This window comes from Sciurus carolinensis, chromosome 11, assembly GCF_902686445.1.
Source record: "Sciurus carolinensis chromosome 11, mSciCar1.2, whole genome shotgun sequence".
Taxonomy (NCBI): Eukaryota; Metazoa; Chordata; class Mammalia; order Rodentia; family Sciuridae; genus Sciurus; species Sciurus carolinensis.
Window position 1 is genome coordinate 28,260,141 of NC_062223.1, and position 15,415 is coordinate 28,275,555.

Genomic DNA, 15,415 nt, shown 5'->3' on the forward strand with positions numbered 1-15,415 from the left:
GCAGGAAATTAACCCAACTCACTTCAAATACCTAAATATGAAGTATGTCTTTTTACAGATATGGAAATAATAGTTTCCTCACTTTCTTCCTTCTTGGTTTTGATAGATTTTTGGGGGGATAGTGAATCTAGTATTTGTACTTAATGTTGGATAAAGAATGTTAATGTTACAGGAATACTGATCAGACCCTCTGAGATATGTTCTAACAGTATGAGAAAGCAAATATTGAATGGATATCAAATAAAGTTGTTTATTCAGGCAAAATAAGATTTAGTAAAGTATTTTGAAAGAACTTATAAAAAGAATTCACCTTATTTATTTTGATCCCCTAAATGAGAAATTTGTTATTAAATAAAAAATTATTAAAGTCAATACTAATAAATGACATGATAAGATACATGTTAAAATGTGGAATTGAGAATGTTGAGTAGTGCTTCACTTTCTTTTCAAGACAAGTTTGAAGAACAGTCTTTTAAATGTGACTCTAATGGCTTTAAACTCACATTTGTGAGTTAAAATGGGTGGAAGAATGTCAGTATTGGAGCTTTAATTGAGTTTGTAGAAACAGAATTCTCAGCTTTTAAATGGTGCTCTGTCATGCTGAGATCTTGGTGTACGGACACTCAGGGTGAGCACTTAGTATGCACTATGTATCCAGGAATTCTCTATCGAAGTCAACTTTGAGAATCTTCATTGAGATCATGATTTCACTAGACTCCCTTTTTTGAGCAGGAGATGAAACTACAAAATTTTTGACCAGAGTATTTTTGCTTAATAAAAGTAATCTAAGTTCATGAATATAAAAACAAGACATTTTCACCAATATGTGTGACCAGTAGAAAACATAAAACAATGTTGATCACCATCCCTTTTTTTTATTCCAGATAAGAAAACTACAGTCCTGAAGAATGCAGCTACTTACTTTGAATCAATAGTATTGGTCAAGTAGGAGTTCAAAGGGAAGCAAAGACTGACAATTGCAAATTGACTGTCATCATCACTGGACCACACTGAATGTCACCTAATTCTCTGCCACTCCACCATGTCAAGTCCTGATGCTCTATTTTATTTCCTGATATTTTTTCTTTAAAGAAGAATCATGGTACATGAAGTCAGAAACCAGAGCTCTGTGTCCACATTTATTCTGATGGGATTCTCAGAATTCCCACACCTCCAGGCACCTCTCTTCCTGCTGTTCATCAGCATCTACACAGTCACTCTGGTGGGGATCTTGGGCATAATCCTAGTGAGAAGGCTCAGTCCCAAGCTTCAAACATCCATGTACTTTTTCCTCAGCCACCTCTCATTTCTGGACATTTGTTACTCCAGTGTAATCACACCCAAGGTGTTAGAGATCTTGGTTGTGGAAGACAGAATGATCTCCTTCAATGGATGCATGACACAGTTTTTCTTAGACTATGCATGTGTGATTACAGAAATGTTCATGTTGGCAGTGATGGCTTATGACCGGTTTGTGGCCGTGTATAACCACCTGCTCTACACAGTTGCTATGTCTCACAAGTTCTGTGCCTTACTGGTGGCTGGAACTTACATATGGGGTAGTCTCTGCTCCATGACACTCACCTATTCTCTAGTAGGACTGTCCTATTGTGGATCTAACATCATAAATCACTTTGTCTATGAGTACTCTGCCATCCTCTCTGCCTCCTGCTCTGACCCCTCCTTCAGCCAGATGGTGTGTTTCATCATTTCTACATTCAATGAAGCATGTAACCTGCTGATCATCATGGCCTCCTATGTCTTCATTGTTGCCACTGTCATCAGGATGCCTTCCAAGGGTGACCTCCACAAAGCCTTCTCCATCTGTACCTCTCATCTGACTGCCATCAGCATCTTCCATGGGATCATCCTGCTTCTCTACTGTGTGCCCCATGACAAAAGCTCCTGGCTCCTGATGAAAGAGGAAAGTGCACTCAATGCAGTCATGATCCCCATGCTGAATCCCCTGATCACAAAGATGTGAAAGAGACAGTCGGGAAGCTAATCCATGCCAAACTGCATTCCCTCCACATAAAATTTGCATAAATGTTTTTGTATGTCTTAATCATGCACAGTTTAAAAAATGTTCTTGACAGTATGTATTTCACTTCAATATTTGATTATGTTTACATCCATTCATTATTGAATCTGAAATGTTCTTAAATATATAGAGCACTTTCTGAATTTTTTTCATTGCAATTATGCTGCTTTTCTATATTTCTTCTGAAGATTTTCAGAAGGTAAAAACCTTCTAATCTTCCCCAACAAACACTACTGATGTCAGAATGAGGAGCTAGAATTCCACGTTTAGAATCATTCCTTGTGTTACAAACCAAATTTAGCTTGTCCTTAATATTTAAGTGCTGAAAACACAAATGAAAGCTGCCTGTACCAGATTCATACTCAAGACTTCAGAACTCGCTGTGTTGACTCAGAAAGTTCTGTAAAGCATAACTTTTTGTTTGTTTCTCCTTAATAGATTAAGCACAATGAGAGCCTTTGGTGATATTATGAGAACTATTGATTAACTTTAGCAAGTAGTTAAATATAAGCTACTATTTATATGCACCACACTTTTTCTCAGTATCGATGCAACATATTTAGAGTTCAATGAAATGCATTGTGATAATGCTGATAGGAACAAAATTTATATTTATTTCTAAGAGTAACTGGATCCTCTTGTTGGACATGACACCATAGTTATAAAATTGTCCCTTTGATCACGCATTCTCACTATAAACTCATGTCTTATGGAAGTTTCATCAGTAAATTGCCATATATACCCACTCTGTTGCTTAAACAAAGGAGTCACTATTACAAGTGTTCCCTCTTCTTCCAAAAATCATGGGGTGAAAGTCACTAAAAAAGTAAATGGATAGTGCACAGTTGTCTAGGAAATGTATTAAGTATCATCTGAGTTAAGAGTCTGTGTATCCTTGTCTCTGCACCCTAAGCATATAGAATATGCAATCTTAAGTATACCTTGCAGTTTCCACTAATCTTGAAATCATGCAGTTGAAACACCAGAAAAAAATTATAAGGGTAATAAATTAAGAAGATTTCACCTGTGATTTAAGAGAAGAAAAACTGAGGGTTGATTTTGAGGTAACATTTGGTTTTATAGCCAATAACTCATAAATATATTTGTAGAAACACTAATAATAGAGTGCTCAAATAAATATCTATAATGTATAAAACAAAACATATGTTTATTAGAGGAATGTTAGGTTAGTATATCATTTAAAATTATCGATGATCTATTACATTGACATAATAAGGGGAAATCACAGGTTTATTTCAATAAACACAGTAAATATATTTCATCAATTTGTACAGGTAAACAGAACAGATAATGTATACATGTATACCTACATAATCTCTTCTATCAGATTCTGTCTATATGAGGAATTAAATTTAAAAGGTGTGTTCATGTCATCATTACATTTGACAAGTCCTGAGATCTGCAGCAGCAGGAAGTCATGAGGGCTGATGCTGAAGCTCCAGTCTTTATTGGAAGGTGTGAGACCAGCAGAGCTATGGGTGTGGATCCAAGGCAAATGTGAAGATCCAACACCGAGAGAAGCCAATGTCTACATTTGAATCTGTAAAGCGGAAAATTCTAGTGTCCTTGTTCTAAGGCACTAGGTCAGAGAAGATCTGATTACTTTAAGAAACAGTAGTTTTCTTTGTTTTTTTATATTTTGGTAATTAAGTCATTTAAAAATCTACTTTATTCAGGTTGCTGATTTAAGTGTTAATCACATTTAGAAATATCTTCACAGAAATCAGACAGAATCATGTTTAACCCATATGCGGGCAACCCAGGGCCTAATCAATTGATAAGCAAAATTAACCTTCACCTATTAATGGGAGAACAAAATTAAAAAAACTTCAACAAAATCAGGAATAGAATAAAAATAAATGAACTATTACCATACAGTACAAAAGAAATGAAAATGGTAATCATGATGAAGATAAAGACAATAATAATGTTGGTGAGATGTTCATAATTTGTTGGAATTGAACAGAATATGATTTATTTTGTAGGAATAAATATGATTATAATGGTTATTTTTTCTAATCTATGAGTATAGTATGAGTTTGTATGGTCTACATTAAATCCTCTTAAAATATTTTTGAAAATCATGTTTAGAGTGACTTGACTCATCTTGAATAATTAGTATATTTGATAATATTATGAACAGTATTTTGTTAAATATATCATTTAACTGGCTCTTATGTAAGTATGCATATTTTTGTTTATTTTGAATTTAAGTGCATTGCAAAATTTTTGTCAATTTTTTTCTCTATTCCCTTTTATTTCAACATTATTGTACATTTTTGTCTGTAAACTGTCATATTTGAGAAAAATAACAGGCATTATTATACTTTTCTCTCATCTTATCTATATATTATGTGTACAAGTATTCAAAACTATACTGTTTCTACTTCAATGACTGGCAAAATAAAAACTGTGAATGTTATCTTGTTAGAGTCAAAAATACAAGTTTTATTGGTTATTTTTGGTTATATGTGGAGGCAGAATCCATTTTGTTATAATTGTAAAAGCACAGAATATATCTTATTCTAGTTAGAGTCCCATTCCTATGGATGTACATACTGGTGGAATTCCCTGTGTTGTTTTCATATGTGTACTTGGGAAAACTATTTCAGATTCATTCCACTGTCTTTCCTTTGTTTACTCCCTCTCCCTTTCCTCCATTCCCCATTGTCTATTCTACTACACTTCTATTCTTCCCCTCATTGTCAGGGGCGGGCTCTGAGGGCCCCAGAGCAGCACCGTGGCCTGATCTCTAAGATGGTGCCTGGCAGCTTGCCAGACATAGCTGCACTCATATACAAGTTTTAGGAATTAACTCTGGTTGGCTGTTGTACATGAGGCAATCCTGGTATCTGCCTGGAGACTGTTCCTTGATAGGCTGACTTTCCTGGTAGTCTACTCTCTGATAGGCTGATGTTCTCAATATAAGTCTGAGACTTGTGGAATAAAGCCTTTTGGTTCCTGTGATCAAGAAGAGCATATGCGTTGTGATTGTCCCCGCGGGCGGTGGGCGATCATACCTCATTCCACTCCTCACATTCCTTATTGTGGGTTAGCTTCTTACTATCAGAAAAAATATTGTACCTTTGGATTTGGGGGCCTGGCTTACTTCCCTTAGAATGATGGTATCCATATCTAACCATTTTCTGGCAAATGTCATAAAATTATTCTTCTTCATGGATGAGTAAGACTCCATTGTGTATATATGCCACATTGTGTATTTATGCCTCTTCTTTTTCTAGATGAATTTCATGAGTGTTTTTTCCACTTCAGTAAAGAACATCATGAATTTTGATGGAAATTTCATGGAATATGTAAAGTGCTTTTGGTAGAATGGCCATTTTGACAATATTAGTTCTGTCTATCCAAGAATATGGGAGGTATTCCCATCTTCTAATGTCTTCTTCAATTTAGGATACAATACTATGCCCATAATGTAGTTGAATATAAAAGAACATATAGTACAATATAGAGTAGATGTCTGCTTAAATACATCTACACACATGCAAACAAATGCAGAGAAGACTAAAAATGCTTGCAGTATATAGTTATATTAGGGTTATTGCAATGCTCTTACATTAATGTTTTGTGATTTTGTGTAACCTCCATATAGTAGTCAGGTATTTTTAAGGCAGGCAAATCAATGTAGTACTGATTTAGAAGAAATTATATTCTAAGTAACAGATGACATATATTTTCTAATTGTGTTTTTAGATTTTCCCAACAGTCAGGATTCTCCTGAGTTAAGCAGCTAGATGTGAACAAAGTACATGGTCATAAAATATATGATCAAGATCTGTCACTTTTTTGGAGCACCACTGTGCTGCCACCAAGAACTTGCAACACTTGAAAAATTGTGTTAGTTCCCTCCCTTATTGAATTGTATTCTGAAATAGTCACTGTCTTTAAAGGGATGTGAAAATGTATAAGAACATTTTATTCACGAGGGAGAATGTGCATGCAGCTTGTTCATAATAGCAAGGAAGCCAGCAATTAAAAATGTGTATCAGGAGAATCTGTCTTTTAGTGGGAGTTTTAATCTTGGGCATCTTTTCCTTTTTCTATGAGGTGTGTTGAAATCCAGAGATTGCTGAGAGGAAAAAAAACAAAATCAACAACAAAAACCTATGGGAGTCAGGGAGAGTACTGTCCACTTAGGTCATCAAATGGTGCATATTCAAGTTGCTAACCTCTATTTTCATGATTCCTAAGATAATTTTACTGAGTTTGAAACTTTGTTGTCAATTGCTAGGTCACTCTAGAGGATTTAAATGAAGTTTTAAAGGTAAGTGCTTTTCTCATTACAATTTTTGAATTTAGTAAATAGAGAACACATACAACTACAGATTTGAAGTAGCAAATCTTTTATGGTCTCATGAATGTTCTGATAATATATGTGCAAAGTAATATTTGGATAATGAGAGAAGTTTTCATGGAAGAGCCAAACAGGAAACATCTCACTAAACAAGATCCAGTTTAAATCATGAGTGGAGAAATGAAGTCAATTCAGATTAGAAGAAATAAATATTTTATAGAATACAATTTTAAACACCCCATATAAATTGACAGAATTGTTGGTTGTTGATGTATGAAGGAAATTGTGTCAAAATCCATAACTTCTACTCATGCACTTTGGAAGAAATTAGAGTTAAAATTCAATGATTGTGTAGAAGGAATTGAGAGGGAGGAGGTATGAGAAATGGTGGAATGAGACAGACATCATTACCCTATGTACATGTATAATTATAAGAATGGTATGAATATACATTGTGTACAAACATAGAAAGGAAATGATGTACCCCGTTTGTGTACAATGGATCAAAATGCAGTCTGTAAAAAATTAAAAGCTAAATAAAAAAAAAATTCAATGATTGTATTCAAGGGTTAGTGGGATGGTAGTTTTTATTAAATAGAAAAGTATGTTCTGTCAAAATGCCTGCTGGCAACAGTAGGAGTGTAGAATGAGGGACAGATTGATATTTCCTCATTTTTTATTAGGCCTGCCTCATTTTACAAGAACCCCAACCTGAGCTTCTGTAAAGATCAACAAAAGCAAAAAGCACCAGGCAGAGGTGAGGGAGCATCGTGAAGATCACCTAAACACTGGGGGAAGAGGCCATGGGTCCTGGAATTCAAAAGGGAATGTGAATGGACATCTAGAAAGTGTTCACATGTGTATTTCAGTTTTGTTTTGTGATGCCCTAAACAGGAGCGTGAGTGAGGCGATCCCAGCAGTCCTGCAGGTACCTAAGTTAATGACTTCTAAGGAACGCCATGACTTTCACAGGGTCATCACACAATGTTATTCTAGCAATGAATGTGTTGTGTACATTTAATATACCTGTCTATTTGTAAACAAATCATTACACACTCCAGACCCCCTCAAATTGATAGTGAGGTGGCCAGGGAAGGGATACCTTTATATGCTCCTAAACCCTTCCATGTTCCCATGCCTCCCTATGGTAGCATACTAAAATCATAGTGTTGACCCACTGTGGACAATATAGTTGGGATGTAAGAAAAGTCATAAATTGCTTAAGGCATTTGCAGGCAAATGGATGAAATTGGAGAATATCATGCTAAGTGAGATAAGCCAATCTCAAAAATCCAAAAGACGAATGTTCTCACTGATAAGGGGATGATGACACATAATGGGGATTGGGAGGGAGGAAATAATGGAGGAAGGAGGGACTGTACAGAGGGAAAAGAGGAATGGGAGGGGTGGGGGGGAAGGAAAAATAACAGAATGAATCAAACATCATTACCCTATATAAATGTATGTTTATGCAAATGGTATGCTGTTACTCCATGTACAAACAGAAACAACATGTATCACATTTTTGTTTACAATAAAAATAAATTAAACAAAAACATTGACAACAAAAAGTGGTGGGCTTAGTAAAGCAGATTGCTAAAAAAAATTAAAAATAATTGCTTAAGTAATTAATTGCTCAAATCATAATGGACTGTAGAAAACTGGAATGGTCTCTAAAAGAAAAGGAAAAAAGTATGAGGACTGAAAAAACTTTCATTATTCCATTTCTGATAATACAGCAACCAATTATCTCAAAGGAAATAATAATGTGGTGACTTAAGAAACATCTCTAACAATTAGAGAAATGCAAATCAGAAATAATGTAAGATTGCATCTTATTCCAGTCAGAATGGCAATTATAAAGAATACAAGTAATAATAAATGTTGGCAAGGATGTGGGGGAAAGGTTACACTCATACATTGCTTGTGGGACTGCAAATTGGTGCAGCCATTATGGAAAGCAGTATGGACATACCTCAGAAAACTTGGAATGGAACCAAAATTTGACCCAGATATTCCACTCCTTAGTTTATACCCAAAGAACTTAAAATCAGTCATATCAATGTTTATAGCAGATCAATTCACAATAGCTAAACTATAGAACCAACCTAGGTGCCCTTCAACAGATGAATGGATAAAGAAATTGTGGTATATATACATAATGGAGTATTACTCAGTATTAAAGAAGAATGAAATTATGGCATCTGCAGGTAAATGGAGCTGGAGAATATTACAGTAAGCAAAATAAGTCAATCCCCCTGCCCCCTCCTACAAAAAAGGCTGAATGTTTTCTCTGATATGTGGATGCTAATTCTCAATGGGGAAGCCTAGGACAAAATAGAAGTACTTTGCATTAGGCAGAGGGGAGTGAAGGGAGTGAAGGATAGTAGATTGAATTTAACATTATTACCCTAAGTATATATTTGATTACATGAGCAGTGTGATTCTACATCATGTAAAACCAGAAGAATGAGAAGTTATACTCCATTTATGTATGCTGTGTCAAAATGTGTTGTACTGTCATGTATAACTAATTAGAAAAAATTTAAAAAATAAACTAACTTTAGAGAAAAAAATAAGATTGGTAGAAAGGGAAATAACATTCCAGGATTCTAAGCAGATATAGATTTTTGATTTTGCATCTAAATAAGATTCCTTTAGGAGTCTTATTGAGCAAGTTGGTTCCTAAGCTGACAAAGTGGAGAGTTGGTCCTACACTTTCTTCTTGTAGGCTCAGAGTCTCTGGTATAATGCCTAGGTCTTTGATCCACTTTGAGTTGAGTTTTAAGTTGTTTATTATTTCTTCTTATTTGCATATTAAAAGTTTTTACTATTTCCAAGGACTTTCATGGTATGATAATATGAATAATACAGTCATTTCAATAATATTCTGACATTAGTACATGTCTCCTTATTTATCATAAAATAATATTTTAATGTGAAGTCTTCCATGCATCAGACACATTTATAGACAATTTTTTAACATAACAATGTTGAACACCACCACTGCTTTATTCTAGATAAGAAAATTACAGTCCTGAGGAATACAGCTGCTTGCTCTGAATCAACAGTCAGTAAATTATCAAGTAAGATTCCCACAGGAAGCAGAAGACTCATCACAGTCAACTGATCACTCTCATCCTTATTGGGCTACACTGAGCACCACCTCACTGTCAGTCCACCATGTCAAATTCTGCTGCTCCATTTTATTTTCATTCCTTATATATTTTTTCTTTCAAGAAGAATTATGGTACATGAAGTCAGAAACCAGAGCTCTGTGTCCACATTCACCCTATCAGGGTTCTCAGAATTTCCACACCTCCAGCCACCCCTCTTCCTGCTGTTCCTCATCATCTACACAGTCACTCTTGTGGGGAACTTGGGCATAATTGTGATCATAAGGATCAATCCTAAGCTTCAAACACCCATGTACTTTTTCCTCAGCCACCTCTCATTTCTGGACATTTGCTACTCCAGTGTAATCACACCCAAGCTGTTAGAGATCTTGGTTGTGGAAGACAGAATGATCTCCTTCAATGGATGCATGACAGTTTTTCTTTATTTGTATGTTTGTGATTACAGAAATGCTCATGTTGGCAGTGATGGCCTATGACCAGTTTGTGGCCGTGTGTAACCCCCTGCTCTACACAGTTGCTATGTCTCACAAGCTCTGTGCCCTCCTGGTAGCTGGAACTTACATGTGGGGTGGCTTCTGCTCAGTGACACTCACCTATTCTCTGGTAAAACAGTCCTATTGTGGATCGAACATCATAAATCACTTCGGCTGTGAGTACTCTGCCATCCTCTCTTTGTCCTGCTCTGACCCCTCCTTCAGCCAGATGGTGTGTTTCATTATTTCTACATTCAATGAAGCATGTAGTCTCCTGATCATCATGGCCTCCTATGTCTTCATTGTTGCCACTGTCATCAGGATGCCTTCCAAGGGTGGCCTCCACAAAGCCTTCTCCACCTGTACCTCTCATCTGACTGCCATCAGCATCTTCCATGGGATGATCCTCCTTCTTTACTGCATGCCCCACTCCAAAAGCTCCTGGCTCCTGGTTAAAGTGGAAACTGTCCTTTTCACTGTCATAATCCCCATGCTGAATCCCCTGATCTATAGCCTCAGGAACAAAGATGTGAAAGAGACAGTTAGGAGGCTAATCCACACCAAACTGCATTCTCTCCACATAAAATTCAGATAAATATATATATTTGCATATCTTAACCATGAACAATTTTAAAAAAAATGTGTTTCATGGTACTTAAGTTTCAACTGAATATATGGTTATGTTTACATTCATCCATTAAAATCTTACTAAATGTTCAGAGTACTTTCTAATTTTCTTGTTTCATTACAAATATGCTTCTTTTGTATATTTCTTCTGAAGAATTTCAGAAGATTATATGATTCTAAACTTCCCCACTGGACACTACAGCATTCAGAATGAGGAACTAGAAATCTGTATTTAGAACTCACATCTTGTGCTATAGCCAGCCTTTACCTTGTCCTTCATATGTAAGTGGTGAAAACAAAAGTGAAAGCTGCCTGTATCAGTTTCATACTGAAGTCTTCGGAACCCACTGTGATGACTCAGAAAGTTCTGTAAAGCGTAACTTTTGGTTACACGTTAATGCTTTAAGTGCAATGAGTACCTTTGGTTATTTATGAGAAATATTGACTGACTTTAGCAAGTAGGTCTTAAAATATGAACGACTGTTTATATGTATCACCCATTTTCTAAGAATCAATGCAATATATTACAGTTCAATGAAATGTACTGAGCTAATGCTGATAGCAATAAAAATTTGTACTTCTATCAATACTTGTATTCTATTTTGAGGGACATGACATTGTAATTAAGAAACTGTATCTTTGATCATACATTCTCACAATAAACTCATATCTTAAGTACATTTTTAACAGTAAATTGCCTTATATATTCACTCAGTTGCTTAAACAAAGGAGTCAATGTTAATTATGTTCCCTTTTCTTCCTTGAACATCTGTAAATTACATTTCTATGTCTCCAAAATAGATCAATTTACTCATTTCCATTCTCTCTGATTCATCATTGTAATCAATTTGGACATTAATAATGCAACATTAATATGGTCATTTTATTTACAGAAAGTTATTAATGAGAGAATAATTATTATGTTCCTTGAAAATAAAATGTCTATTTATTTCCCTCTGCTCCTTAGAATTATCTTATAGGTTTCTATTACATTTATAGTGAAAAGTTCTCTTTTTGAAAAAATATAGTAATTGACACTCAGATATTGTCAGTAAAATTTAAAAATCTATTATAAGATAATGTTTAAATGCCCACTGAGCTCTCAAGTAGGTGAAGAAATGGAATATTATCAGCAAAGTAAAGCCAATCACTTGCCATTTCTCCTGACTCCCAGCAACAGTGAAAATATTACTTTTATCATAAAGATGAACTAGTTTTTTCTATTGGTATTAACTATCTTTTAAAAACTCAAATTAATATTTCCAATTTTCAAACATTATAGGAAGTCATGTAGTGTGTAATCCATGTATCCTACTTTTATAAATTATCAATATAACTTTACAAATCATTCATTTTGGTGCATGAACTTATTATTTTAAAATTTTTGTTCCTATCTAATATTTCAACAAGTGAATATTCCATATATTTTTGTAACTCCATATAGAATGAAGGACATTTGGCATGCTCCAAATTAGAAAATATATTCTGATATGCTGCACATAAATATGCTCATTGTAATGAAATTGCACATGTATTTAGGTCTCAATATTTTAAATTGGTCCTATCAATTTACAGTTTTAATAGTAATGTTTGAAAGTTAAAGAGTTGTCATCTTCTTCCTAATCAGCACTCAGTAATATTAGTCATTATTTTTATCCATTTGTTGTAGATATTTCACTTGACTTTAATTTGAATATTTATGCTTATTGAGGTAAGGCACATCTAATGTGCTTATTGCTTTATTTCTTCTGAATACCTATGTAGGATGCTTTGCCAACATTTTGAATTTTTGTGATTTATTTATCTGAAAAATTTCATGTACATTGTGAAAATTACTCCTTTCTCAGCTGTGTACCATGAAATATTTTCACAATGTGATTTACTTTTCTCATTACTAATAGCCTTTGACAAAGAGCAAGTTTGAATTCTGACTTAGACAAACATATTTTTCTAATGTTTTAAATATTATTTAATATCATGAATTTCTTTGAAATCAAGAAGATATTCTCTGAAGAATTCAAGATAATAATTGTCTACATATTCTGTCCTATTCATTAACATTTATTTGGTAGAGTTCCCCAAATATGCTACCATTGACATAAATGTTTAATGATATATCATTTTAAAGTGACTGATAATTTTTTTTTGCCAAAACAATTATTTATTCAAAACATTTATCAGCAACCTCATTGAAAATGCATATGCAATGTGAGTTTGAATAGATTAGAAAATCACGGGGGAGAAAATGTCAAAGAGGCACAAATTAGATCAATATGCAGATATCACCATTATTTACAAAGCAAAAACAAATTCAAGCCCCCCAAAATCAACAAAAATTTGTATGTACTAAAGCAGGATGTGATTTTCTTTTTTTTGAATTCCAAAGGCTCATATTTTCAATAAAGGATAACACATTTTCTAAAATATGGATTTAGTATTATGGGTTGATTGTATTTTTCTAATGACCAGTAGGTCAACATTCAATTTTCCCATCTGATTTAGTGATTTAAATTAATTATAGTTTAAATTAGTAATAAGAAATTTTCTCCAAATTGTCTTGTTTATACTCATGGAAAACACCTGGTTAAGATTCTCTAGGGTATGATTCCCCAAGGTCAGGCAGTTCCTCTTAAAATACTTAACATGAGGCCTGAGTTTGACTTGTAAGTCTGACTCACCCACATAGAGACTCTATGATGCCCAGGTTTGTTTATCATAAGAGACTTTTTATATTCTTGGTACCTTCCATGGTATATATTTTGAATTAAATTCTCATTGCCTAATTACAAACTAGAACAATTTGTAAAATAGCTACTTTTTTGAGAAATAATTTTTAGTAATTTGTTAAATAAAAGAAGACTTCAATAAATAAGTCTTGATTCTATTGAATTATTTAGTCTATGTGTTATATTATGATTTTCATGGGGGAATAAATGAACATTATAAACTTTTTTTTGGTCAGTGGAACATGTTTTTAGCCTAGTGACAGTTGTATCTATCTCCTTCAACTGAGAATAAGCATTCAAGATATTGAACTCTCTTTCCTACATCTTTAAGACCTAGGTGTGATCTTGGCTTAAACTTCATTTGTGTTCTTTAATAATGTTTAATAACTTTGACAGATATTAATGTAATGCTGATTACCCATTCTCAATTTTTAAAAATGTTTAAGAGGGAGATTTTAAAGAGATTATAACACTTAAGAGGAAAAATAATGTGCTTTGTGTATCATTTTTTACTTTGAAGCCATGTGGGTGGAAGCAAACCTGAACAGTTTAATTGTGAAGTTCCTATTTATCATGGAAGTTTTCTGGAAGAGTGTACCCTGGAATCTGACATTAGGAGGTGATGGTTCTTAGGATTTGAAGGAAAATTTGTTGTCCTATTTGGAAGAGATATTTTGGTGAAGCTGTTGAATCATAAAAAAGTGCATGCATGAGGGATCAAAAATGATGGGTAAAAAGAAGGAACTGCAGTAGCCTATGGGTGTGAAGCTACTGTAGAGATTATGGGTCATCACACAGAAGTTCTTAGATGACAGGTGTTTTGTGAAAAGATCGTTTTGTAAATGTATAAGGATTTGAGCACCACAATAATGTAAAATTGAAATTTAATCATACAGGGTGGGAGTAGACAGGTCCCCTGAGGATCCCTTGTTATCTAGCTGATTATATGTGAGCTAGGCATTACCTTGAGAGCACATTTTTAGGTCTTTCATTTGGCTCTAAGTTGTTTTTCTTAGCCTGAAACCAAGATGAGAAGGGAGCTGGAGGGAACCAGAGAAAGACAGGGAGCAGGGAATAAAGGAGAAAATTAATGATTAGACTTTGTATTAGGTCAACCTAAGTGGAAATTCTGACTCAGCTGCCTTTTCATAAGTGACTCTGGAAGTTATTAGTGCTCTCTGAACTCTTCTCCTTAAATATGCAAATAAAATAGTCCCACAGGCATTGAATTATTATTAATATTTTTATCATGATTATTATCATTATTATAATTAGTGTCATGAATACATTTATATGATATCATAATGTATATGGGGCATCTCAAATTAGAAAATGATGTGAAAACATCCAGGACTATTCCACATTTAGGGAATGTCCCCAGAACTTAGTTTTGCTTTTTTTTTTTCTGTTCATTGTAACATTATTTTTATTAATTGAATAAGAAACTAGGTTTGAAGGTCGGAGATCCTGAATTAAATTTGTAAATAAGACCAAAGGAGCACTCAGAATGAAATCAACAAAGAGTACTGCTTTTACAAAAACTCTGCCAAATTTTTGTACTTCTTGTTCCCTATAGGTGTACGCTGATTTCTGAAATGATATCTGGCTCTATATTACAGAATTTTTCTTCATTCATTAAAATTATGAGTAAATTTAAAAAGACATCTTTACAAAGAATTGAAAAAAAAAAAAACCTGAATCCTGGGGACAATCTCTACAATGTAGAATACGCCCTTGGATGCTTTAACTTCATTTTCTAATTTATGATATCCCATATATATCATTTTTATCATGTAAATAAGGCAGTGACTGTGGTGAAAATAATAAGGATAATCTAATGCTTGTAGATTCTATGTTTGTATAGATAAGGAGAAGAGGTGCAGAGAACATGAACAGTTTCTCAGAGCCAAATGCACATAGGCTGCTGAGGCAGAATTTCCAAGTATGGGGATCTGATCTGAAGTGTAAGATTTTTACAAGGGTGTACATATTTTTAAGAAGATCCAGTAAATGACCTATTAAATAAGGTTTGGCTAATCAACAAAATCATTACCAATATTTGAAATACTGGTAAT

General features: G+C 34.1%; 1 protein-coding gene and 1 pseudogene across 1 annotated transcript; both read left to right on the forward strand.

Annotated features, from left to right (window-relative positions):
• The first annotated feature begins 1,099 nt into the window (after positions 1-1,099).
• Positions 1,100-1,984, forward strand: LOC124958120 (olfactory receptor 5D13-like). Its single transcript, XM_047515828.1, has one exon. The coding sequence runs from the start codon at positions 1,100-1,102 to the stop codon at positions 1,982-1,984; it is 885 nt and encodes a 294-aa protein (XP_047371784.1).
• Positions 1,985-9,624: 7,640 nt separating this feature from the next.
• On the forward strand, positions 9,625-10,582 carry LOC124959346 (olfactory receptor 5D18-like; annotated as a pseudogene).
• Positions 10,583-15,415: the final 4,833 nt, after the last annotated feature.

What these genes read in the sequence shown, in the direction of transcription:
- LOC124958120 (XM_047515828.1), top strand. Translation starts at nt 1,100, where the DNA reads ATGGTACATGAAGTCAGAAACCAGAGCTCTGTGTCCACATTTATTCTG.